Raw genomic sequence first — 21,000 nt, 5'->3', positions numbered from 1 at the left:
ATGTGGTTGTGTTGCAACTGGAAAGCAAGATTTTCATTTGATAAACTATTTGACAGTATCTTAATATGGCGTGTATACTGTGTTCACTACATGATGATTCATTCCATTTGTCTTGCAAACACTAAATACTACCATAACAGCAGCATAGTATACACTGTATTACCTTCAAGCTATCGACTTTTTCAAGCATACTGCACTAATCAACTAGTATACACCATATACACTGCATGATTAGTTGCACTTTCAATCACCATCTGTCATTATTTTGTTTGCTACTAGTTCACCAGTTTGCATTCAATCACATGCATATTATTACAAACACCATTGTGCAATATACATCATTCTTATGATCGTGTTTGTACCAACTCGGATCTGAATGATTACATACACTTTCAACATATTTGATATGGTCTGATCCAGTGACACATTAGTCAATATCTATATGCGAGTTTCCCACTCACTTTTGATTATTGCAATGCGGATCCACAATGTGATTAAACTGGCACTATTACCATACTTGAATAGGCTACTGCTAGACCATTGTACACGATTACGTATTCGACTACTGACATGCATAACATGTTCAACCACAATATATCATCAAGTATTACATCACAACACATGTAGTCATTGACTTGAGATCTGCAACTCTGTACCACACCAACAATTGGAATGACGATCGCAATCATTTATTCCATCGAATGATCAACTATAATACAATAACATGATGGCATTCATTGACAGCTGTCGTGTCCATCACATGTATGATACTGTTCATTTATACATGAACAATGCAGCCACATTTGCAGGTGAACCCACATTCTGCATACTTGATTACTTTTAACATCATCGACCACTGCCTCTGCAACAATTGGGAATGCAACACCATCTTGTAATGGTCAGATCTGTTTGACTGGTCATTGTCATGACTGTTGCCATGACTCTTTGCAATGCTTTGGATAGTCCAAGATTGGAATGACACTGACCATTTCAATTATACAACTCATATCTGAAATCAAGCAATTGATGCATTACCAGTCTAGTGTTTTGTTGAGATTGCTTGCGATTTGAAAGACCGGATAACTTTTCATTTGCCGTATTATTTCATCATTTCGAGTCAATTGCTGTCCGTTTTATCCGATTTTCGAGTGGGCTATACAGTTGTAGTCAATCAATGCACATGCTTACTACTTTATGCTTTTGCTTATCAACTCAAAATCTAGTCATCATGATCTTGAAATAAAAAAACATATTTACAATTATTCCATTATCATATTAAACGAATTAGTGTGATGTAAATCAAACTGTAACCATGAATGATTACAAATGGCATGGTGATGCAACAAACTTGGTATATAAATATGCATGCTATTAGCCTAAATCATTCAGATCACCAATAATATGTTCATGTTTTGAATATTCGATCGACTCATGCTCCAATGACTCTTGTTTCAACACATACAGCATATGTATACAGTCAATACAAACAAATGTATTGGCGCGCTGAATGTGAAATGGCGTTTTACATTATGCTAAGCATTCAAATGTTTTGCTGAGCGGGTTATTGTAAGATGGTATAGCAGTTCTAGTGGGTTCAAAGCCTCAAATATGTGCAGATTACATCACATTCTAGCCCTGATCAAATTCCACGTTCACCCGCAAAACATGAATGGATGAATCTGAAAAAAATAACCCTGACATATAGCCATAATATATGCTCCTTAAAATCACTATCCATGCAATTACCTAATCAAAAATAATGCAATAAAAACCCGCTTCACATGCACTCAATGACGCCCATGTGCTGTTTAATCAGTCTATGTGTGGTAAACTTTATGTTGTTGTGTAGCATGCTTGTAGATTCAAAATATAAAACAAATGGAGTGGCATGCAGCTAATTTTATCAATATCTATCACCAACAGTTTAATCCTAGACTTGCCACGTATATGCTATAAAGTACTAAAGCCAGTACAATGCTTGTCCCTATCATTTCCTTTGTTCTTGCTCTTATTACTTCTGTAATTTTTGCTGCTCCAATCATTCCGTCCATACAAGATGCCTCTGACAGTCTTCCATTCTACTTTCCCCAATCTATTTATCAACATATTCCTTATGAACATTCATCCAGCCTCATTGCTCCGTCCAATACCGATCCAGTCAAGACCGGTGTTACATATCTCTGTGACCAACTCAATATTTCTCCTAGTGAGTTCAAGGTCTACAATAGCTTTACGGATAATGTTGGCGTAACTCACGTATATGGTGTTTACATGGTTAATGACACACCTGTATCTAATCACCAAGCCGCTGTCCATATCAAAAATGATCATATTATTTCCTACTCTACTTCGTTTGGTACCAAGAGCCATCTTGCTAAACGTGAGCTTTCTATTGCGGAACCCAAAACCAAACTGACGTTTGAACAGGTTGCTGATGATATATCCAAAGCCAAAGGTCTGCCAGTTTACTCTGAGTTTAAACATGAGTTGGAATATGTTCAACAGGCCGATGGCACTCTTGTGTATGTTTACAAGTTCCAGCTCCGCGACGCGGATATTAGTTCCTGGATTCAAGTTTGGGCGGATGTCAACACTGGTACGGTATTTCAAATCCAGCATTGATTTTTGTGGATTCAGCACTAATCTGAATGTGAATGGGTTGATGTTAGGCAAACTGGTTCAGGCTGTTGATTTTGGTCGTCATGCAACATACAAGGTTATTCCACTTCCTGGTCTCAGTCCTGATGATGGTTTCTCTAGTGTCAAGAATCCAGAATACAAACCATCGTCACCTAATGGATGGATTGACAAGGCTTCCACAGAGGGTAACAATGCCAATACCATCAACTCTTTTAAAATACCACGTGGGCCAGAAACTAGTGTTGGTGGTGTATTCGATACCAAGTTCAATTCCACTGCTGACCCCAACAATCCTGCCAACATGAATGCTGCAGCCGTCAACATGTTTTATTTTGCCAACCTGATGCACGATATCACATATCAGTATGGTTTCAACGAGGCTGCTGGCAATTTCCAAAATGACAATTTTGGAAAAGGTGGCAGAGGCGAAGATGCAGTTACTATCGAGGTTTTGGACGTTGCGAGTGCCAACAATGCCATATTCTTTGCTCCTGTCGATGGTATACCTGGTAAAATGAGAATGTTTCGATATACTTCCAGTAAGCCTCATCGCAATCCTGGTCTGGACAATCAAGTCGTTTTGCACGAGTATGGTCATGGTATTTCAATTCGTTTGACTGGTGGATCTTCAACAGACAATTGCTTGTCCAGGGCCGAGTCTAATGGTATGGGTGAGGGCTGGTCTGACATATTTGCCATGATCATAACTGCCAAACAATCACACAAAGCCGACACTCCTATTGCCTTTGGTAGCTATGCCAAGAATTCGCCCAGCGGTCTTCGCTCTCATCCTTACACTACTGACATGAAAGTCAATCCCTTGACGTATGCCGATCTTCAAACTCGTAAATTAGCTCACGATATGGGTGAAGTGTGGGCAGCCATGCTTTGGGACATCTACTGGAACTTGGTCACCAAGAGCGGATTCTCCACCAATCTTTACAATGCCAAGGGCAAGTTTGGTAATGTTATTACTATGCAGAATATGATTGGTGGAATGATGCTTCAACCATGCAATCCCACTTTTATTGATGCTCGGGATGCCTTTATTGCATCTGATGCTGTCCACTACAAAGGTGCCAACAAGTGCGAAATCTGGAAAGGTTTCGCCAAACGAGGTTTGGGAGTCAAGGCTGCAGATTACACAAACGATTTCACTGTTCCAGCGGAATGCAGTGGCGGTACTTTATCATCTAGCAGTGCTTATATTTCTAAAACCACCGAGAAACCTTTTGCTGATTCCAAGAAACCTATTGTCAATTTCACCAAAGAGCCCATTGTCAATACCATCAAATAGCCATTTGCTACAACTACATTGAAAAGAATTGTGATCAGAACTAAATTCTGGAATCAAACTTGTCAATATAATTTATATTTTCTGTCATTTTCTGTCATTTACAGCCATATTCACAAAATAAACTTTTATGCATTTATCTTGGTGATTGTCACTTGCTTTGGGATATGCAATGATTACATATTTGGCTGGTTGATACTACACATTGACTACGTGTTTGATATACAACAACCATCATATGACATGCAATCAGAATATAGTGTCGAATCTACATTTGGTGCACTTTTAGTAATCATACATTGTACGATCATAATCTAGTTCAACAACAATCATGACACATGTCAGTAATGCAACTGTTGTTTGCATGCCAATTACCACCAACAATACCATTGAATTGTCAATCAGTCCATGACACTGATTGTTTATTACACATCAACACTGTTATTTAGTGGTCCATTTACATCAATACGACACTGCATATATTACATTGCAGACTGACACAACACAACACTAATTGACCAATATCAAACCGGTTGATGACGCAATCTACATCCGACTTTGAACAGGTGTATTGCTCCGTTTGTTGTACAATTCACGGCATGATCAGTCGATGGTATCATGCAAGTATGACTGATAGTTACATGTACAATCAACACTGATTGTTATCAAGTCATTAATGTATCAATCAACAATCCAGTAACTGTTGATGTAATACCCAACACAATATACAATAAATAATATGGTTGTTGACCCATTCACAATACTCGACAAATACCAACACACATCAGAAAGCTTAAATTTATTCAAAATCGAATCCATCGACAAACCATCAATCTGAATCTGAATCTGGCTCATCCATAAGTTCTCTTAGTTTTTGCTCCAGATATTCTACTCTTCTCCCTTGTCTTTCACACCTTCTTTTCCATTTCTCTTCACCCTTTAAACTGTAGAATGATTTCGATACACTTTTACCCTTTGCTAATCTTGACCATTGTTTGGATACAAAGAATTGATGTTTACGATATTTTTTGCATGCACCCTTTCGTCTCCTTTTATACTCTTTGATTTTTCTTTTTAGTTTACGAACAAGCTTCCTATACTTTTTTCTTGATAAAGTCTCTTGATCCGAATCGGTATCTGAATGGTGTCTAACAACTGAGTGTTTCCGGCTTCGACTGGGAGTGTTTCCATTTGTTCCTTCTAGCTGTCGTATCATGTAGTGTTTTGCTTTACTTGCCTTTCTACACGTTTCTTTCAATTCATGTTCAGTCCTTGAACTGTACTTTTTTCCAGATATCTTTTGACCATTTGATTTCAACTTTTTCTGTTCAAGTCGAGTAGCTTTATATTCATAGTAGGAATTGCATGCGGCCGCTCTTGCTCTTTCAGCGTTTTCAAGATTTATATCTAGTTGATGAGTGGGTCTATGTTTTTTGGCTGGTGCAATTCCCTGATCTGAATCGGTATCTGAATGGTGTCTAACAATCGAGTGTTTTCGGTCTCGACCAGAAGTACTCGGATCGGGTTTGTCAATCGAGTGCTTCCGGTCTCGATTAGGAGTACTTGGACCGGGTTCATCAATCGAGTGTTTCCGGTCTCGATTAGGAGTACTCGGACCGGGTTTATCAATCGAGTGTTTTCGGTCTCGACTGGGAGTGCCTAACATGGCTTCCTGTAATTTCTGTCTCAGAATGTCTAGTCTTCTCTTTGTAGCTTCCCACTCTCTATCCAATTGATCTTGACGTTGTTTGCTGTACTCTTCTCCAGATATCGTTTTGCCCTGCAATATTAACCTTTTTTGTTCAAATCCAAGATCCCTATACTCATAGTAAGAATTGCGTGCGATTGATTCTGCTTTCCCAGCGTCTTCAACTTGTATCTTTAGTTGGTGAATGAGCTCATTGTTTTTTCCTGATGTAGTCCCTTGATCCGAGCCATTATTATCTGAATGATCTTTAGCAACTGAGTGTTTTCGGTCTCGACTGGGAGTGCCTAGCCTGGCTTCCCGTAATTTCTGTCTCAGAAAGTCTAGTCTTTTCCTTCGAACTTCCCACTCTCTATCCATTTGATCTTGACGTTGTTTGCTATGCTTTTCTCCAGATATCGCTTTGCCCTGTGCTATTAACCTTTCTTGTTCAAATCCAAGATCCCTATACTCATAGTAAGAATTGCGTGAGATTGATTCTGCTTCCTCGGCGTCTTGAAATTCTATTTCTAATCGATGAATGAGCTCACTGTTTTTACTTGATGTAGTCCCTTGATCCGAGCCATTATTATCTGAATGATATTTAGCAACTGAGTGTTTTCGGTCTTGTTTGGAAGTACTTGCAGTGGGATTATTAGCTGGAGATTGCTGACCTTGTTTGGGAGTACTTGCAATGGCTTTTTCCAATTGTTGTATTGCGTCGCGTTTTACTTGGCTTGCATGGTCACACTTTTCCTTCAATTCCTGCTCAGTTTTTGGGTTGTGCTTTTCTCCAGATATCGCTTTACCATCTGATTCTAAAATTTGTTGATCGAATCCCAAGACCTTATAATCATAGTAAGGCTTGCATGCGGCCACTCTTGCTCTTTCGGCGTCTTCAACTTCTCTCTCTAATCGACGAATGAGCTCACTGTTTTTTTCTGATGCAGTCCCTTGATTCGAGTCATTATTGCCTGACTGATCTTTATCAGCTGGGTTTTCCTGACCTCGTTTGTAAATGTTTGAACTGAATCCAGCAATTAATCCAGATGCTCCAGGTGAACCATTGCTACCAGTCGAGACCAGCATTGCATTAGCGGTTACTGCCGCGCTCAGTAAGAATAAAATGCCAGTGAATTTCATCAAGTCCGATGAATATGTTTAAACAGTTGGTACAAAAGTAGAGTGTTGAAACTGGTGTCGATTCTAAAACTGAGCGTACTTGACAGTACTTATATTTTGTATAGCAAACCAACCCTAACCCTTCTAGGTTAGTCGACTACACAGGGTTATTTGACTGCTTGCGATGGGCTACTATCAAACTAGACAGTATACTGCTCCCTGGTCACAATATCATGTTGTGCTTCCGTGACCCTTTTATCAGATGTCTTGAAAAACACCCTTCAAGAGTGTTGTGTAGCCTTGTAAACGCACCCTTTTACAACCATATTCGCGTAAAAATGGATCGCTTTGGTATTCATCCAGCAGTGACTTTGATTTGGGATATACAATGGTTACATATTTGGCTGGTTGATACTACACATTGACTATATTGATTGTTCCAAATACAACAACCATCATATGACACACAATCAGACTATAGTGTCGAATCTACATTTGGTGCACTTTTAGTAATCATACATTATACGATCAACAAGTTTGAACCCATATCCATGTATTGCAATCGATATATTGTGTTTGACTGTAGATGTTGTCAATGTTGTCAATACAACTCTGTACACACATTTGTTGTATTCTGAATCACGGATACGATCGCAGTCTAGTTCAACAACAATGATGACACATGTCAGTAATGCAACTGTTGTTTGCATATGCATGACACTGTTATTTAGTGATCCATTTACATCAATATGGTTGCAAGTTGTTGTTATATCACGTATTCTGGACATGGTTTTGATATTGCACATCCAGTTCCATCACATTGTTGCTGACCCATCATTGTAACGCTGTATGTATCAAACACTGGCATGTCACCATAACCATAATCAGTAAAATGACATTCGAGTTGTTTACTGTGATCAATATATGCAATCCAGTGCGACTACACATACTGGATCCAGTCTGTTGATTGTTCCAGTTGACCTTGATTCACTTTTGATGTTTTGTTCGAGATTGACAATACAAATGTGTCAAGTGAACCCAAACTACACGACTCGACTGTTCATGTCAATTGGATTGTAACTGAACTATGCGATCATGATATGTATTCAATCCATACCATGTATTACTAATACAATAGTATGCGTGATCATCGTGTATCAAACAACTACGATACACACTGGACTGATCCAATACATGCACGGCTTGAACATATCACACAATCAAACATGAACACACCACATTAAAAATACATATAGTATCACTTTGTCACTAATGAATCGTATTCAGTCGAGTTTATTGAGAGTCTGTTTGTGACTCTTGACAGTGTGGTGAGTGTTTTCAGGCACAACTACTTGATCAGTTGTAGTTGTTGATGATTGAAATCAAGAGTCCTGACGTACATCATATCAAATATAACATAGTCATGGCCATCATCCATTCAACAAATAACCAATTTTATTGATATATATCTGCTCAGCCCTCAAATTTCTCGTAACTAACTTTTGACCGCTTAGTACCACGGAGAGTACTACCAAGTCGCGACAATCTCCTGAGAGTAGATGTTCTACCTAAACCTGAAGTACTTGGTTGTTCAGGCAGTCTAACAGTATGCATCAAATTCATGATCAATATATCAATTAACACATCCACACGCCAATATCAAACAACTTACTGTGATGGTGACCAGAGCACTTGATCACCGTTCGAGATAGTAGGATATCCATCAGTCGCGACTTCGCATCCACATCCAGGAGCAAACCCAATGCGTTTATTTTGTAAATCAAATGTGACTGCAAGTCGGGTCATAAATGATATACCAAGAACTGCATAATCATTTGGACCAGCTGTTACAGCAAACACAACTATAATTCAACATGTACATTAGTCAGATTAATCAAACAACACACATTGCATACAATTGTCAAATATTTACATTTTTCAGAATTGATTTTCTGTATATAGTCTTTGGGACCCAGTGTGATCTCTATAACGGAGTTTCTATTGTCATCAGTTACGGGGGTTTGAGCATACATTACGATTGTAAGCGACGGCAGCTTGCTCCAATTGATATCAAAATTGGATCTGGACATTAGATGGTGTTCCCAAAATATTTTTTCAATTTCTTCCGGGGTGAGCTTGCGCTTGTGTTTGCTCTTGCTCTTGAACTTAGTATTTTTGACAGTGATCCCATTACTACCAACAATAGCACCAACCAACGCTGTCACAACTGTTCGAGGAAAATGCATAAATGTACAACATGTTTGTATAACCGAATACAAAGTACGTCCATTTTCCTCCTTTTTTTGGAATTCAACGGGCAGATCCACTTGTTTGCCATTGACTAGTATATTCTTGATGTTGACAGTATGACGATCGTCTGATGGTGAATTTACCCATGCAACACTCCTTCCATCTGTTCCGCATTTTGCAGTTATATCCGTGTTTCCTATATTGATGAAGCTATTTGAAATCATGTCATACGGACATAGTTGAATGCCAATCTCGTTATTGGGAATGGTATTGCCATTGTACAAAACATCCATTGCAGGGACTGATGTGTGATATTTTGACAACGAGGAATAGGCAAACCCAAATATTCCATCAAACTCTGGATCGATACCAACCGAATCTGCCGATTGTTTTTCAACTGCTATTACTGGTAATTTGATGTCAGTTATCCCAGTACCCGGAATCGTCACAGCGGCTGTGGATGTAACTCCTTTATACTGTTTGTCTCTGTACTTTATAATAAAGGGTTCCCCACTTGAAATACTTTGTATAGCCAAACCTACATCGTCACTTGAACTAGGAAGTGGTACAATTATACCAGGAGCTTCTGATTCGACTAGTAAATTCAACTATTTTAAACAAATGTGAGATTGATTAAGCGTGGTACAAATTGATATCAAACTACAATCCATGACATGACATGATACATACATTGACTCCATTAACATTGGATTTAATTGTGAAACATTGGTCAGCATCACGGCCCAGTTCAACAGGTGATCGTTTTGACAGCCTATTGCTTGATTGACTGGTAATTCCAGAAGGTGAATCCAATGCAAGTCGAACTGCAGCAACCGTCTGTAACGCAAGTATAACGCATTCTAGAGTAATCAGCATTTTATCGAGTATTGTAATGGAAAGCTTCGAGTCTGATACATGACTGCCGTTTTATAACAACGGTAACTTCAAGGGTGACAATCAGCAATCTCCAAATGAACGACCACAAAAAGCCAAATACACTATGCAGGGTGGACAAAGCTGGAAACACCCTGTAGGGTGAATCAATATACAAGCATTGCTGTTGGTGTATAATCAACCTCGGTAGTATGCTGTGTTGATATTTCCAATTGCAGTCATGTATCCAGTAACCAGGTAGTGTCACCCTGCTTATGGATAGTTATCATCACATATGCAGTTCATTATCACAGCATATATTGTCACTGTATACCAAATACTTGACTGATTGTTCAATTGGTCATGTTTTGGATCACTCGGCCACAACAGTATAAAACAGCCTGTTATTTCAGTATTTCAAAACCATGACTTTTCCATTGGTATGACTGCATGGCCATTTTAGGTTAATGTAGACTGTATACATCAAACATTGCTGATTGTGTCACAACATGATCAACATCAAACTCGGCAATCTGTCGCTGCTACACTGAATGAGTGACGTTGTACTATAATTGAATTGGAGATTGGCAGGTCGTTCAACAAACTGGCCGTGTCAACAGGTCAGATTGTCATCGTGTACATGAACCACAATGTATGATCATGCCATTCAAATCAACACACAATCTACTGATATATGCAAAACATCACCACCAATACAATCCAGATCAAACCCAATCACAAACGTGGTGTTGAATCCAATGCATGCGAGTACTTTTTAAACACATGATACACACTGATGGTGATGGTTGCTGACAGTCATATCGCAGTGTACATGTCCAATAGTGTCCACTGTCATGTCGATTGTTGCTATCCGTGACATCCAACTGTACTTGTATTCACCAAATGTGCACAACATCTAGGGCTGACTGCTAGATGCTCTCATGTTTGGCATACAACTAGTCACCATCAGACCAAGCGTATACGCTAGTACAGCGCCATGAATCTACTGGCAAGTGGTTTCAATTTTATTCTGGCGCGTTGAGGGTTGGATGTGTACTAGACACAATGCTGTGGATATAACTGAGCCACAACAGGGTGATATCATGCATAATGGTACGGCCTGTATCTGTTTGGTAGATATGCAACCATATATATGACAGCCCAATCCGTCCTTTATCACGGGTTGGTTTTAGAAACGTCTGTTATTTTGGTTGATACATGTTTGTTGCATAGATTGGTAGTATTGTATGTATTTAGTATGATTACATTGTAAACAGTCTAGTTGATTACTCATTCACTGCTAATAACCCGTTTGTACAACAGAATCGATCATTTGCTCAGTATCAAGGCGATGTTTAACCAAAGTAATGGCTGGATTATACAATGCATACCAGACTCCATCAGCCATATTTATGGGGATTGCTTTTCATCAAGTCATCTCTGCGTTATTTTTTATTGCTACACGACGTAGACCACTTCATACTGCCATCGACCTCATAGCGCTGGTCTCATTGATAGTTTGTGCTGGCCAGATTTATGTGCACACATTATTGATTGATCAGTCCATTTCACCGGAAACCACTGTTGAAAACTGGGTCGAGTGGTTGGCTGCTTCTGGATATTTGCTGACGTTTTTGACAAGTACTGGCGTGGTAAGCTTATTTGTTTGAACAGACGTGCTTGAATGGTACAGTATTTTGGTTGACTGATTGCATGAATCTGTATGATGTGTATGATTGGCAATAGCTTATTTTGATGGTTGCTCGACTTCGAGTATTCCACAAAGGAACACCTGTTTTTTGGATTATAACAGCTGGAATAGTTGCCACGTTTTGCGTGTCAGCACTCACTGGTGCATTTGGCATATTATCGTATCTTGAGCTCATCAGAGGACAAGCTGTCATTATTTCAAAAAGTGCATTACTTCATGTAAGCACACATGTATATTTGAATCGACTCGAGTATATTGAATTCAAGTGTTGGGTTTAACTTTCTGACATGATTTTTACCTGTTTCCCATTCAGTACTCTAGTCTGCTTTTTGCAATCAAATGCATATTTGAAGGTATCATATCGGCAACTTCATCACTCATATTTCTTTGGACAATCAGTAAAGGCACTGGCGTGCACAGATCCGAATTCATCAAGCAGTTGTTTTTAAAGTATGAAGGGTTCCGTTTTGTCGTTATTTTTGTCCTTAATATTACAATGGCAGGGTTTGCTGTACATTCAGCCTATACGGGTGAGCCATTTGTAGCCTATACAGCCTGGTTCTTTTCTCCCATGATGTATGGTTTAGAAATCTACACGTTTTTACTGGTGAGTTTTGTTGCACCATCAGATATACTAAGAGCAAGACACGATTCGTCTAGTGATGATGGTTTGCATGGAACTGCTGCTGAACATGCTGGTTGTTGTGCTATTGATATTACACCCAAAGCCAAGGTTGAAATGGCCATTCGTAATATGATAATGGGTCAAGATAAATAAACTACAATATTAATGCTACTGAATTGAATTCAAATATATCAAAAATACACGCAACAGCACAGTTGTATACCCGAATGCTGTTTAAAAGTATCCAAAACAAACATGCATTACATGGCCAGAATCGTGCAAACAATATGCAAATGCATCAATAGTTTGGAAAACTGCAGCATTCAAGTCTAGATGCAATCGAATATAACAAATCAGTATCACTCGAGTTTAAACACATTTAAACTTTGCATTCATTCTGAATTCATTCTGAACTCATTCTGCACCAAGACCACTACGCTCAGTTCGTATAACAACCTTGACAGGATCAACGATGCCTTTGTTTCCTGTGCCCAGCGACTGTCCTGGATTCCATCCCATAGCAAGCAGCATTTTATGACCAACGTTTTCATTTCCAATCGGTTGGCTAGATTCACCCACAACATGACCTTGTTTAACAACAGTATGTTTGTGATGTGGGTCTTTTTTCATACCGGTTTTGTGCGACCGTTTCATTTTGCTGTCTGGCGACATTCTGGGTTTTCTAGCAACATGGAGTTTGACAACTGAGCCAGTAAATCGGTCAGCAATCTCGCCAATCTCGAACAGTTTTTCACGCATGATCTCATTTGGTATTGTCCGCCACGATTCAGGCACGCACGTTGTTCGTGTTGTATAAGCCTCGATATACTTTGATCTTGCTTTGCCCATTGTCTTTGGACGCATTTGATACCGCTTGACAAGGATCACTGCAAATTTACGTACATCACTCATCATGGGTGGAAGTGACAGTTGTCCATACTGCGGTTTAGCCACAACAAAGTCATGGACCATTTTGTTGATGGAGTGCAGAAATAGTTTAATGACTGCATTGAACTGTGTTGGGTTGCGGCTATTGGAGAGCTGGGCGTCAAAAGTACGACCTTGAGTAGTCAAGTCATGATGGCGGCTTTTTACATGTTATTTGGCTTTGCGACGATCGTTTTTGCGTTGTGTTTTGAGTGCTGATTTGGATATTTTGGAGGCTTGCTCGACAGATACAGATCTGGATGGTTGTGTGAAATCACCATTCAGAATCTGCTGAAATCGGAATTCTGCATGACGATCTAGCATCAATTGACTGTTTGCATGCGTATTCATGGATTCAATAGTATCAATTTCATCACTGCTGGTTTCGGATTGACTATCGCATGACTTTCTTCACATGCGTCTAGGTGATCCATTTGACCAAGTCAAAGGACTGTTGCTGAGTGTGCCTTGCAAATACCTCGACTCTTGATCAATATCAAACACTGTTGCAGTGCGATCATTTACAGAATCAATGTATCCATCAACGGATATATCCGAGTCATTGCTGTGTATGGACTCGGAGTATTCACTGTCAGTATCGGTTTGGCTGTCATCATCACACAAGGAATCCGAGTCGCAGGCTTGACTCGACATAAACGATTGTTTTGCATGGCGTCCAACTCTGACAGTATCATTCATAGTATCAACATCATGCAACAGATTTTCAAGGATTCCCGACTCGAACTGATACAAACTTGAATTCTGTTGCACAATAGGCGAATGAGGTTTTGGTTGTAGCGACTGTTGTTGAGCAGACTGACCAGTTTGTCTTGATTGACGAACCAATGGCTGTTCATCACCCAATGACATGGATGAAATACCCGACACAGATCGTGTAATCCAGTCACCATCAGCATTGCAGAAGTGATCAAGACGATGCAGTTTGACATTGGACTGAATAGATTGGACAAACTGGAGAAATCAAGTGGTAGTGGACTGAGAGACATGCATGCTTGACCACAGGTGTTTGTGGTACAGTGGATGCTGGTGATTGACTGGGTTTGTATGTATTGTACAAATCTCTGTCAGCATTAGTATCAATATAAAATCCTGACATGAATGTTTCTAGTGGTGTAGTTTCAATTGTTGCAAATACAAAACAACATTGAATTCAACATTGTGTTGCATATGAAGCCAGTCATATTAAACCAATTGCTGCAAAACAGGTGTTGTAAAGCTGCTTGAATCCTTTAAACTGGTGAGGCGGAACCACAAAATAAAGTTTGGGTTCATCATACAAATTGCACAGTTTTGTAAGAATATCAACTCCATAAATAGGATGTTCATCAGCAACTGTAAATTGAAACATTCCCTGTCGACTGAGTGAATCAATTGCCACAATCATCGTCATCTGTCGGTTCGTAATAGTTGCCATCAAGGCAGGACCAGACCTGATTCGTAAATTGGTCAAAGCTACTCGGCATGATGGAAATCCTTCTATGAATGGTTGGATATTGGAAATGTGGTTCTTTGCCAGTCTTCGTTACGACGGAGTAAACTTGTTTGACGAAAACGATAACGAATTTCAAACTTGGCCAGCATCCAATTTCAAAACTCTGGATATCAATGCTTTTCCTGCTCTACCAGAAAATAATGGTGTTTGGTTTAAGCCAAACAAATGGAACCAGGGAGGATTTGATGCTATTTTCTTGGATAAAGGAAAAGGGTTGTTAGATTCGTTCAAGTAACTGATGGCGACACACATTCATTCAAAATCGAGTATTTCCACAGTTTTTTGCTGACGCTATGCCAATCGCCTGAATCGTTTGAGATTACATGCTTGGAAATTATCTTTGTTGTTGACCAAAAGAAACGCTCAACTTTCAAGGTAGCCGAACCATCGGTACCAGGCATGTTGACAGATGTTGGTTGGAGACTCGGTGAAGAGTTGGATAAAGTCAAAGTTGTTTTCATAAAGGGATGGTGCGATTAATTTGTAACTACCGTCGTCTATCATAAAGACATTGTATTCTAGTTAAAGCAGAGAGTATGAATCTGGCACAAAAAGATCCTGAAATTTCAAACTAATAAACAAGCCGGTACTTTATTTTAAAGATTTTGACAATTTTCCTCATCTCCGATAATTTGATATTTTTTGGCAACTTTGGACATAGTTTGGCTGTAAACACTGGTTGATAAAACTGGTATCATTTGGTGCCCAATATATACTACTAACAAGTATTTGAAATCATTTGATGCAGAATGCCCAATAGACATGTTTGCTCATACAACAACCCAAAACATACACACGCATCTGGAAAAAGTATCCTACATTAAACCATCAAAAATATGGTTTGATTAAACTACTAAACATTCACCAATCCCTGCAAACACATGGGTGTACAATGATTTATCAAAAACTAATATTAAAAACATTGATCATGCTACAATACAATACAATTGTAAAAACCCGTCCGAGTTGTTGAAACATTACAATAGTTTGGATGTAAAGCCTGCGACTGGAGCAACAAAAAAGTTGACCAGCTTGTTCAAAACAATCCATTTTGACATTCATAAAGCTGCCATTAGCATTGTTGACGTGTTTGTCATATGTATGGAGCATGAATGAACATGACGTTGAATTTAAACTGTTCAATGGAAATGAAACTCATCAGAAATATAAAGATTTGAACATCAGATTTGCAAACATTTGATTTTGTGAGTAGTCAATGGGTAGTCGATAAAAGGTCAGTATGGTTGTGTTTTTACTGGACAAGTCTTGAACAAGTCTTGGATTCTGCTTGGTTGATAAACCATCAATTCGTGACGCAAGTCTTGATCTGTGTCTTGCCAAAGTCGATCAATTTGATATTCCCTTGACCAGTTAAAATCATGTTTCCTGGTCTCAAGTCCTCATGAACTACACCAACCGATTACAAGTGTCGAATAACACAATCCGACTCACTGTCTGTTCTCCAGTCACAGTGTTTTCCAGGAATAAAGTCCAAACCAATCAAGTGAAATACTGTCCGTAATACTCACATTCTCCATAATAGCATGCAACATATTGTAGATTGAGTTTGGCGAGCTTTTCGTAAATTGATATTTGATTAGCATTTTGAATGCATCAAGATTGTTGTATGAATCACAATGTTTGACAACAATGTTGCAGTCATTGAGTCGAATGACTTGACCAGTTGCTTCAAATCCAATCACAGTACCAGAAGTAAATCCACACTCAGATTATACTTGATTGTGCTTGAATCATTACTGCCAGAGTCTGATTGTTTGTGGAAAGTGGCATCATCAGTCTCCATTTCAATATTACCAGTAGCTTTTAGAGCAATGTCAAACATTTGATGTTGTGTAACAATGAGGGTGTAAAATGTAGTACAGAAATAGACGACTAAATTACAATTATTCCAACAGATTTAGCACTCTTGTTCAAGTAAACCGGTATCATCCGATGCTCATTATACACTACTTGTAAGTTGAATCATGCCAATCACTTGCTATTTTAACAAGTATGGGATATCACGGCACATATTGATGACCAACTAATATCCGAGTGTCAACTCATTCCAGTTTTGGTTTATACTCATTTCTTGGCCCTAACCCTTGACCCTAACCCTTTTCAGGGTGAAGCTTTTAATCAACCATATGATATTTGAATGTATGATCAAATAGCGGCTCAACCAAAATTTTGGATCACCATATAAAGGGAGATCCCTTCAAAGTTTGACGTTGGTAACAAATCGACAACCCTGACAGTAACACTGACCCTTAAAACGGTCATTCAAGGGATATGCTTTTACTATCACCGTTCAATAACGAATATAAATATGGTTCAAAACCGACCTGTTGAATGACATTGCAACTTGCTCAACCAAACCAATACAATGAAACTCGCAGTTGCTGTATTGTCATCGATCCTGCTTGCATGCTCGGTTACTATTGCCAATCCAATTGATCCCAGTGCAACTACAGATGTTGAGTCTATCGCTTTTCCAGATCTTCCCAGTGCAACTACAGATGTTGAATCTAGCATTTTTCCAGATCTTCCCAGTGCAACTACAGATGTTGAGTCTAGCACCTTGCCAACTCCTAATCCAAACGGTATAGGCTTAGGTGGTCTTGATCCACTTCCAGATAGCATCAAGGATTTGTTCAAAAAATACAGGAAAAAAAAGCAAGGCTTTAATCAGCAAAAAAAAAAATGTGAGTTGTTAAAATCTGAATATAACGACCAACGTAGGCTGATAGAGCGCCTGTGGAGAAATACTCGAATTTTGCAACATAAATATCAAGGAAACGGTGGCAGTCCAAAACACGATGCAACTCAGAAGAGTAAGCTTAATCTCAAAGCCCAAAGAGACAGACTTGACGATCTTAAAGAAAGTATTCAAGACTGCGAGTCCAAGCGTAATAGTCTTGAATTTGAACTGGATCTCATCGAAATAGAGCTTGTGACGCTCGTTTTTGGAGGACCTTGGGATCCTAAATCATTTTATAAGAAACTTTTGCTTATCGGCACGTATCCTTCCGTTCAAAATTACCTTGACAGATTACGTAATGAAGAAAAATCATCAGAATGCAATGAATGTCTTGGTCAGAATCCTAGTGATCAACAACAACATCGAAAACCTAGTGGTCAACAACAACAACAAAAACCTGGTGGTCAACAACAACAACAAAAACCTAGTGATCAACAACAACAACAAAAACCTAGTGATCAACAACAACAACAAAAACCTAGTGATCAACAGCAACATCAAAAACCTAGTGGTCAGCAACAGCATCAAGAACCACAACCATCACCGGATACACCATCCGGATCTGGATCCCCTGGACAGAAAGTTCCCTCCAATAGACAAAAAGGTTCATCCAAGTTTATGGGTAAATTGAAATCATTCTTTGGATGACCCAAATAATGACGATTCATCCAATTAATTTGAATGTCAACCTGTTGATTCCAATTGATTCAATTATCATTCTAACTCAACTTGCAATAAAATTGGATTTACATGCATTATATCTGATCATTTCACAGTCTTGGTTGGCATGATATCATATTATGCATTGACACTTGTATTTCCAATACAATACAGTTGATTGTATATTGCATAGTTGTACACATTGATGATGCTGACATGCATGTGTGTATAGTGTCGATATGATATTGCTTGACATGTCGTATTGACACATGACATGCAATACCAATCAGGTTTCAATCACAAGTGTAACTCATCACCAGCCTCAATATCATTACAAACACTTGGATTTGGACTTGTACTTGTTCAATATAGTATTTACTGTGCAACAAAACATGCAGTGGTTTGATTCAATGGTGATTAGCATCCACATCCACATGTCCATATCTTTGACTTGCCAAACATTTGCCATCATTATCCATCATGCTCAGTAAAATCGTAATTGGAACCCACTTGATATTGATTTACAGTGTAAATACCAGACAATCAATATTACGTTGATAAATAGTCATCATTCTTGTTCATTAACGTATAGTGACATATTTATGTAGTATAAGTTTGAAGGAAGATCACAGAGATGTAAGACAAGAAGAAGGAATGAATCAGAATAGTCGTGATTATTTATTGATAAGAGAACTTTGTCTCTTATATATAGTAAGTAGTAGTGGTGAATTAGTGGCGGTATAAGCGTCACTCCTAAGCTTCACCGTTAAGGGTTCCCAAGCGTTACAGTCTCTGCATAGAGTGAGGCAACGGTCATCACCATATCTAAGCATTGTATAGCTTACTTGTTTATACACTGCTTGTTACTAGACCCCATCCTGACCGTCTGGGTCCTATTACAAATGTCATACATTACCAATGTCTAACAATCATGTTGCATTTCAGAATTGTAGCATTGTTTCTTGGTGATCAACCTACTGCCATTTGATGCTTTTCAACATGTTTAGTATAGTTGTTTGGATGTTACAACAGCTCTGCTCCATACATGTTCAAACAATCAGTTCATGTTTTTACTGTAATACACGTTGTATATATGTTCACTGCATCATCTCATCACACATCCTGTCATAATTATGATACAAACTAGCTTAAAATACACATCCATGAGTCTGTAGTCGATTATTAACAGTACAATGGTCCCAGCTGAATGATCCATATCAAACATGTATAAAAGCAATTGTTGTATACAACACACTCGGTAAACCAGTTTATGTTGATTTTTTGTTGGTATATTATCCAAATCTATTGCATGTCATAAGCAGTTGCATTTGTTGACAAAAGGGTTCAAAACAACAGTCAATGACAATCCATTGCATTGATTGTTGTACAATGTGCACCTACAAACAATATGCATATATCATGATTCCAAACTTTATTGTTTCAATTGTATGCAGATTGGTAGCAGTTTGATATTTAATCAAGCTATTGTTGATTATTGAATAGCAAGTTTTGAACTTTAGCCTCGACCTCGTTCATTCTTGCTTTGAGTCGATTGACTTCACCACATATATGGATTTTTTTCGCAAGGGATTGAAGATACACATCCTTGGCCTTTTTTAAATTTTCTTTCATACAGTTGGAGGTGGCCTTCAATCGCATTTTTTTTGATGAGCCTTTATCACGAGTGCATTTATCTAGAGTCAGAGTATGTGTAAGTGTTTGTATACGTGCGATGCTGTCGAGGTCTTCACAATCCTGTTTTAAAACTTCACATTCAGCAACTTTCGAATTGTATTGTTCCAAAATTGTATTATAGCGTGAAAACAGACTAGCGACACGAGTATCACTATGGGGTCGAAATAATAGTGCTGGAGCTGAAGGTGGATGTGAACCTGATGTTGAGCCTGATGTCGATGGTGATGGTGATGGTTCGAATGTTGGAGCTGGACTTTCAGAAGTTGATACGACTATAGCCGACGACATGGCTGCCAGCAGCGAAATTACAAAAATCACAGCTTGTTTCATTGTAAACTATCCAGATGAACAATACAGACGAGCAGCAATTTATTCCGATAGTGTCGAAATACTGGATAGTTTTGGCAGTTTGTTTTGATATTTATACAACATGGATTGATTAAAGGGTCAAAACTAAAGGCTATTGTTACAACTGTACTCGTGTAAGATGGAACACCAGATAAGGGAGTTCAACTACACAAGCAATCAGTCTCATAGTATGACTGATGCCAGTTTCCACCAAATTTAAAGGGCAACATTGTGTCTTTCAAAACCCTTGCGGCTAGCAACATAGGGATAGTAGGAACAATACGAACAATAGGGACCAAGTGAGAATAAAGTCAAAAAAATGCGTAATTGTCACCATCAATGTGGATCAAGTATTTGATGTGTACATTTCATTCAACCACACAAGAGTATGTTTTTATTGATGTTTATTCAAAGTATCGGTAGATTGTTTAGTGCTGATTTGGATGACAGAATCATTTATTGTTCGTGTCTTGTACACTGCAACCAGTTTGTTGAACTGCAATCCATCTCGATTGAATACATGACATCACTCGGCTGATCTAACGATACTGTTTGGTGATTTTGATTTTGGCATGATTTTTGGCATACCATTTGTAGAATCTGTACATTAACATAAACCAAACAGGCAGTTTACAGTTCCAAACCATGATCAAAGTGGAGGTTTCTATGCAACGTTTGATTGTAATACATTGTTAATAGCTGCAGGATACGACTTTGGTGTACTATTACAATCGTAAGTCTGTTATGGTCATGATTTACTTTTGAACAAGTTTTATTTAAACGAATGACATGAAATGAAATGAACTCATGTGAACATGCCATATCCATACGAGCATATGCTGGTGGTGTTACAAGTGTATTGGTCAACTGTTGTATGGCAGTCTCAGTGATGGTGTC

General features: G+C 38.6%; 9 protein-coding genes across 9 annotated transcripts; 4 read left to right on the top strand and 5 right to left on the bottom strand.

The window, feature by feature from the left end:
* Nucleotides 1–3,058: 3,058 nt before the first annotated feature.
* BATDEDRAFT_5305 (uncharacterized protein) lies at nt 3,059–3,784 on the top strand (the record flags this gene model as incomplete). The annotated part of the gene is made up of 1 exon (XM_006676416.1): nt 3,059–3,784. A coding segment is annotated over one exon (726 nt), but the record flags the coding sequence as incomplete, so codon positions are not given.
* Nucleotides 3,785–4,763: 979 nt separating this feature from the next.
* On the bottom strand, nt 4,764–6,707 carry BATDEDRAFT_86721 (uncharacterized protein; the record flags this gene model as incomplete). Its single annotated transcript, XM_006676912.1, has 1 exon — nt 4,764–6,707. One exon carries the CDS (start codon nt 6,705–6,707, stop codon nt 4,764–4,766), a length of 1,944 nt encoding a protein of 647 aa, XP_006676975.1.
* A 1,506-nt stretch (nt 6,708–8,213) lies between these two features.
* BATDEDRAFT_86720 (uncharacterized protein) lies at nt 8,214–9,866 on the bottom strand (the record flags this gene model as incomplete). Its single annotated transcript, XM_006676911.1, has 4 exons — nt 8,214–8,340; nt 8,413–8,602; nt 8,674–9,598; nt 9,681–9,866. The coding sequence occupies 4 exons, from the start codon at nt 9,864–9,866 to the stop codon at nt 8,214–8,216; spliced, it is 1,428 nt and encodes a 475-aa protein (XP_006676974.1).
* Nucleotides 9,867–11,230: 1,364 nt separating this feature from the next.
* BATDEDRAFT_86369 (uncharacterized protein) lies at nt 11,231–12,352 on the top strand (the record flags this gene model as incomplete). Its single annotated transcript, XM_006677028.1, has 3 exons — nt 11,231–11,515; nt 11,610–11,792; nt 11,888–12,352. The coding sequence occupies 3 exons, from the start codon at nt 11,231–11,233 to the stop codon at nt 12,350–12,352; spliced, it is 933 nt and encodes a 310-aa protein (XP_006677091.1).
* A 261-nt stretch (nt 12,353–12,613) lies between these two features.
* On the bottom strand, nt 12,614–13,171 carry BATDEDRAFT_86719 (uncharacterized protein; the record flags this gene model as incomplete). Its single annotated transcript, XM_006676910.1, has 1 exon — nt 12,614–13,171. The coding sequence occupies one exon, from the start codon at nt 13,169–13,171 to the stop codon at nt 12,614–12,616; it is 558 nt and encodes a 185-aa protein (XP_006676973.1).
* A 126-nt stretch (nt 13,172–13,297) lies between these two features.
* Nucleotides 13,298–13,996, bottom strand: BATDEDRAFT_86718 (uncharacterized protein; the record flags this gene model as incomplete). The annotated part of the gene is made up of 2 exons (XM_006676909.1): nt 13,298–13,535; nt 13,605–13,996. The coding sequence occupies 2 exons, from the start codon at nt 13,994–13,996 to the stop codon at nt 13,298–13,300; spliced, it is 630 nt and encodes a 209-aa protein (XP_006676972.1).
* A 629-nt stretch (nt 13,997–14,625) lies between these two features.
* On the top strand, nt 14,626–15,119 carry BATDEDRAFT_23178 (uncharacterized protein; the record flags this gene model as incomplete). The annotated part of the gene is made up of 2 exons (XM_006676659.1): nt 14,626–14,870; nt 14,918–15,119. The coding sequence occupies 2 exons, from the start codon at nt 14,626–14,628 to the stop codon at nt 15,117–15,119; spliced, it is 447 nt and encodes a 148-aa protein (XP_006676722.1).
* A 1,906-nt stretch (nt 15,120–17,025) lies between these two features.
* Nucleotides 17,026–18,048, top strand: BATDEDRAFT_86370 (uncharacterized protein; the record flags this gene model as incomplete). Its single annotated transcript, XM_006677027.1, has 1 exon — nt 17,026–18,048. One exon carries the CDS (start codon nt 17,026–17,028, stop codon nt 18,046–18,048), a length of 1,023 nt encoding a protein of 340 aa, XP_006677090.1.
* Nucleotides 18,049–19,542: 1,494 nt separating this feature from the next.
* Nucleotides 19,543–20,085, bottom strand: BATDEDRAFT_23176 (uncharacterized protein; the record flags this gene model as incomplete). The annotated part of the gene is made up of 1 exon (XM_006676658.1): nt 19,543–20,085. One exon carries the CDS (start codon nt 20,083–20,085, stop codon nt 19,543–19,545), a length of 543 nt encoding a protein of 180 aa, XP_006676721.1.
* Between the last annotated feature and the right edge of the window lie 915 nt (nt 20,086–21,000).

The sequence above is a fragment of the Batrachochytrium dendrobatidis genome, assembly GCF_000203795.2.
Source record: "Batrachochytrium dendrobatidis JAM81 unplaced genomic scaffold BATDEscaffold_2, whole genome shotgun sequence".
Classification (NCBI taxonomy): domain Eukaryota; kingdom Fungi; phylum Chytridiomycota; class Chytridiomycetes; order Rhizophydiales; genus Batrachochytrium; species Batrachochytrium dendrobatidis.
The sequence above is the reverse complement of the archived record's forward strand: the minus strand, read 5'-3'. Positions and strand labels throughout refer to the sequence as shown.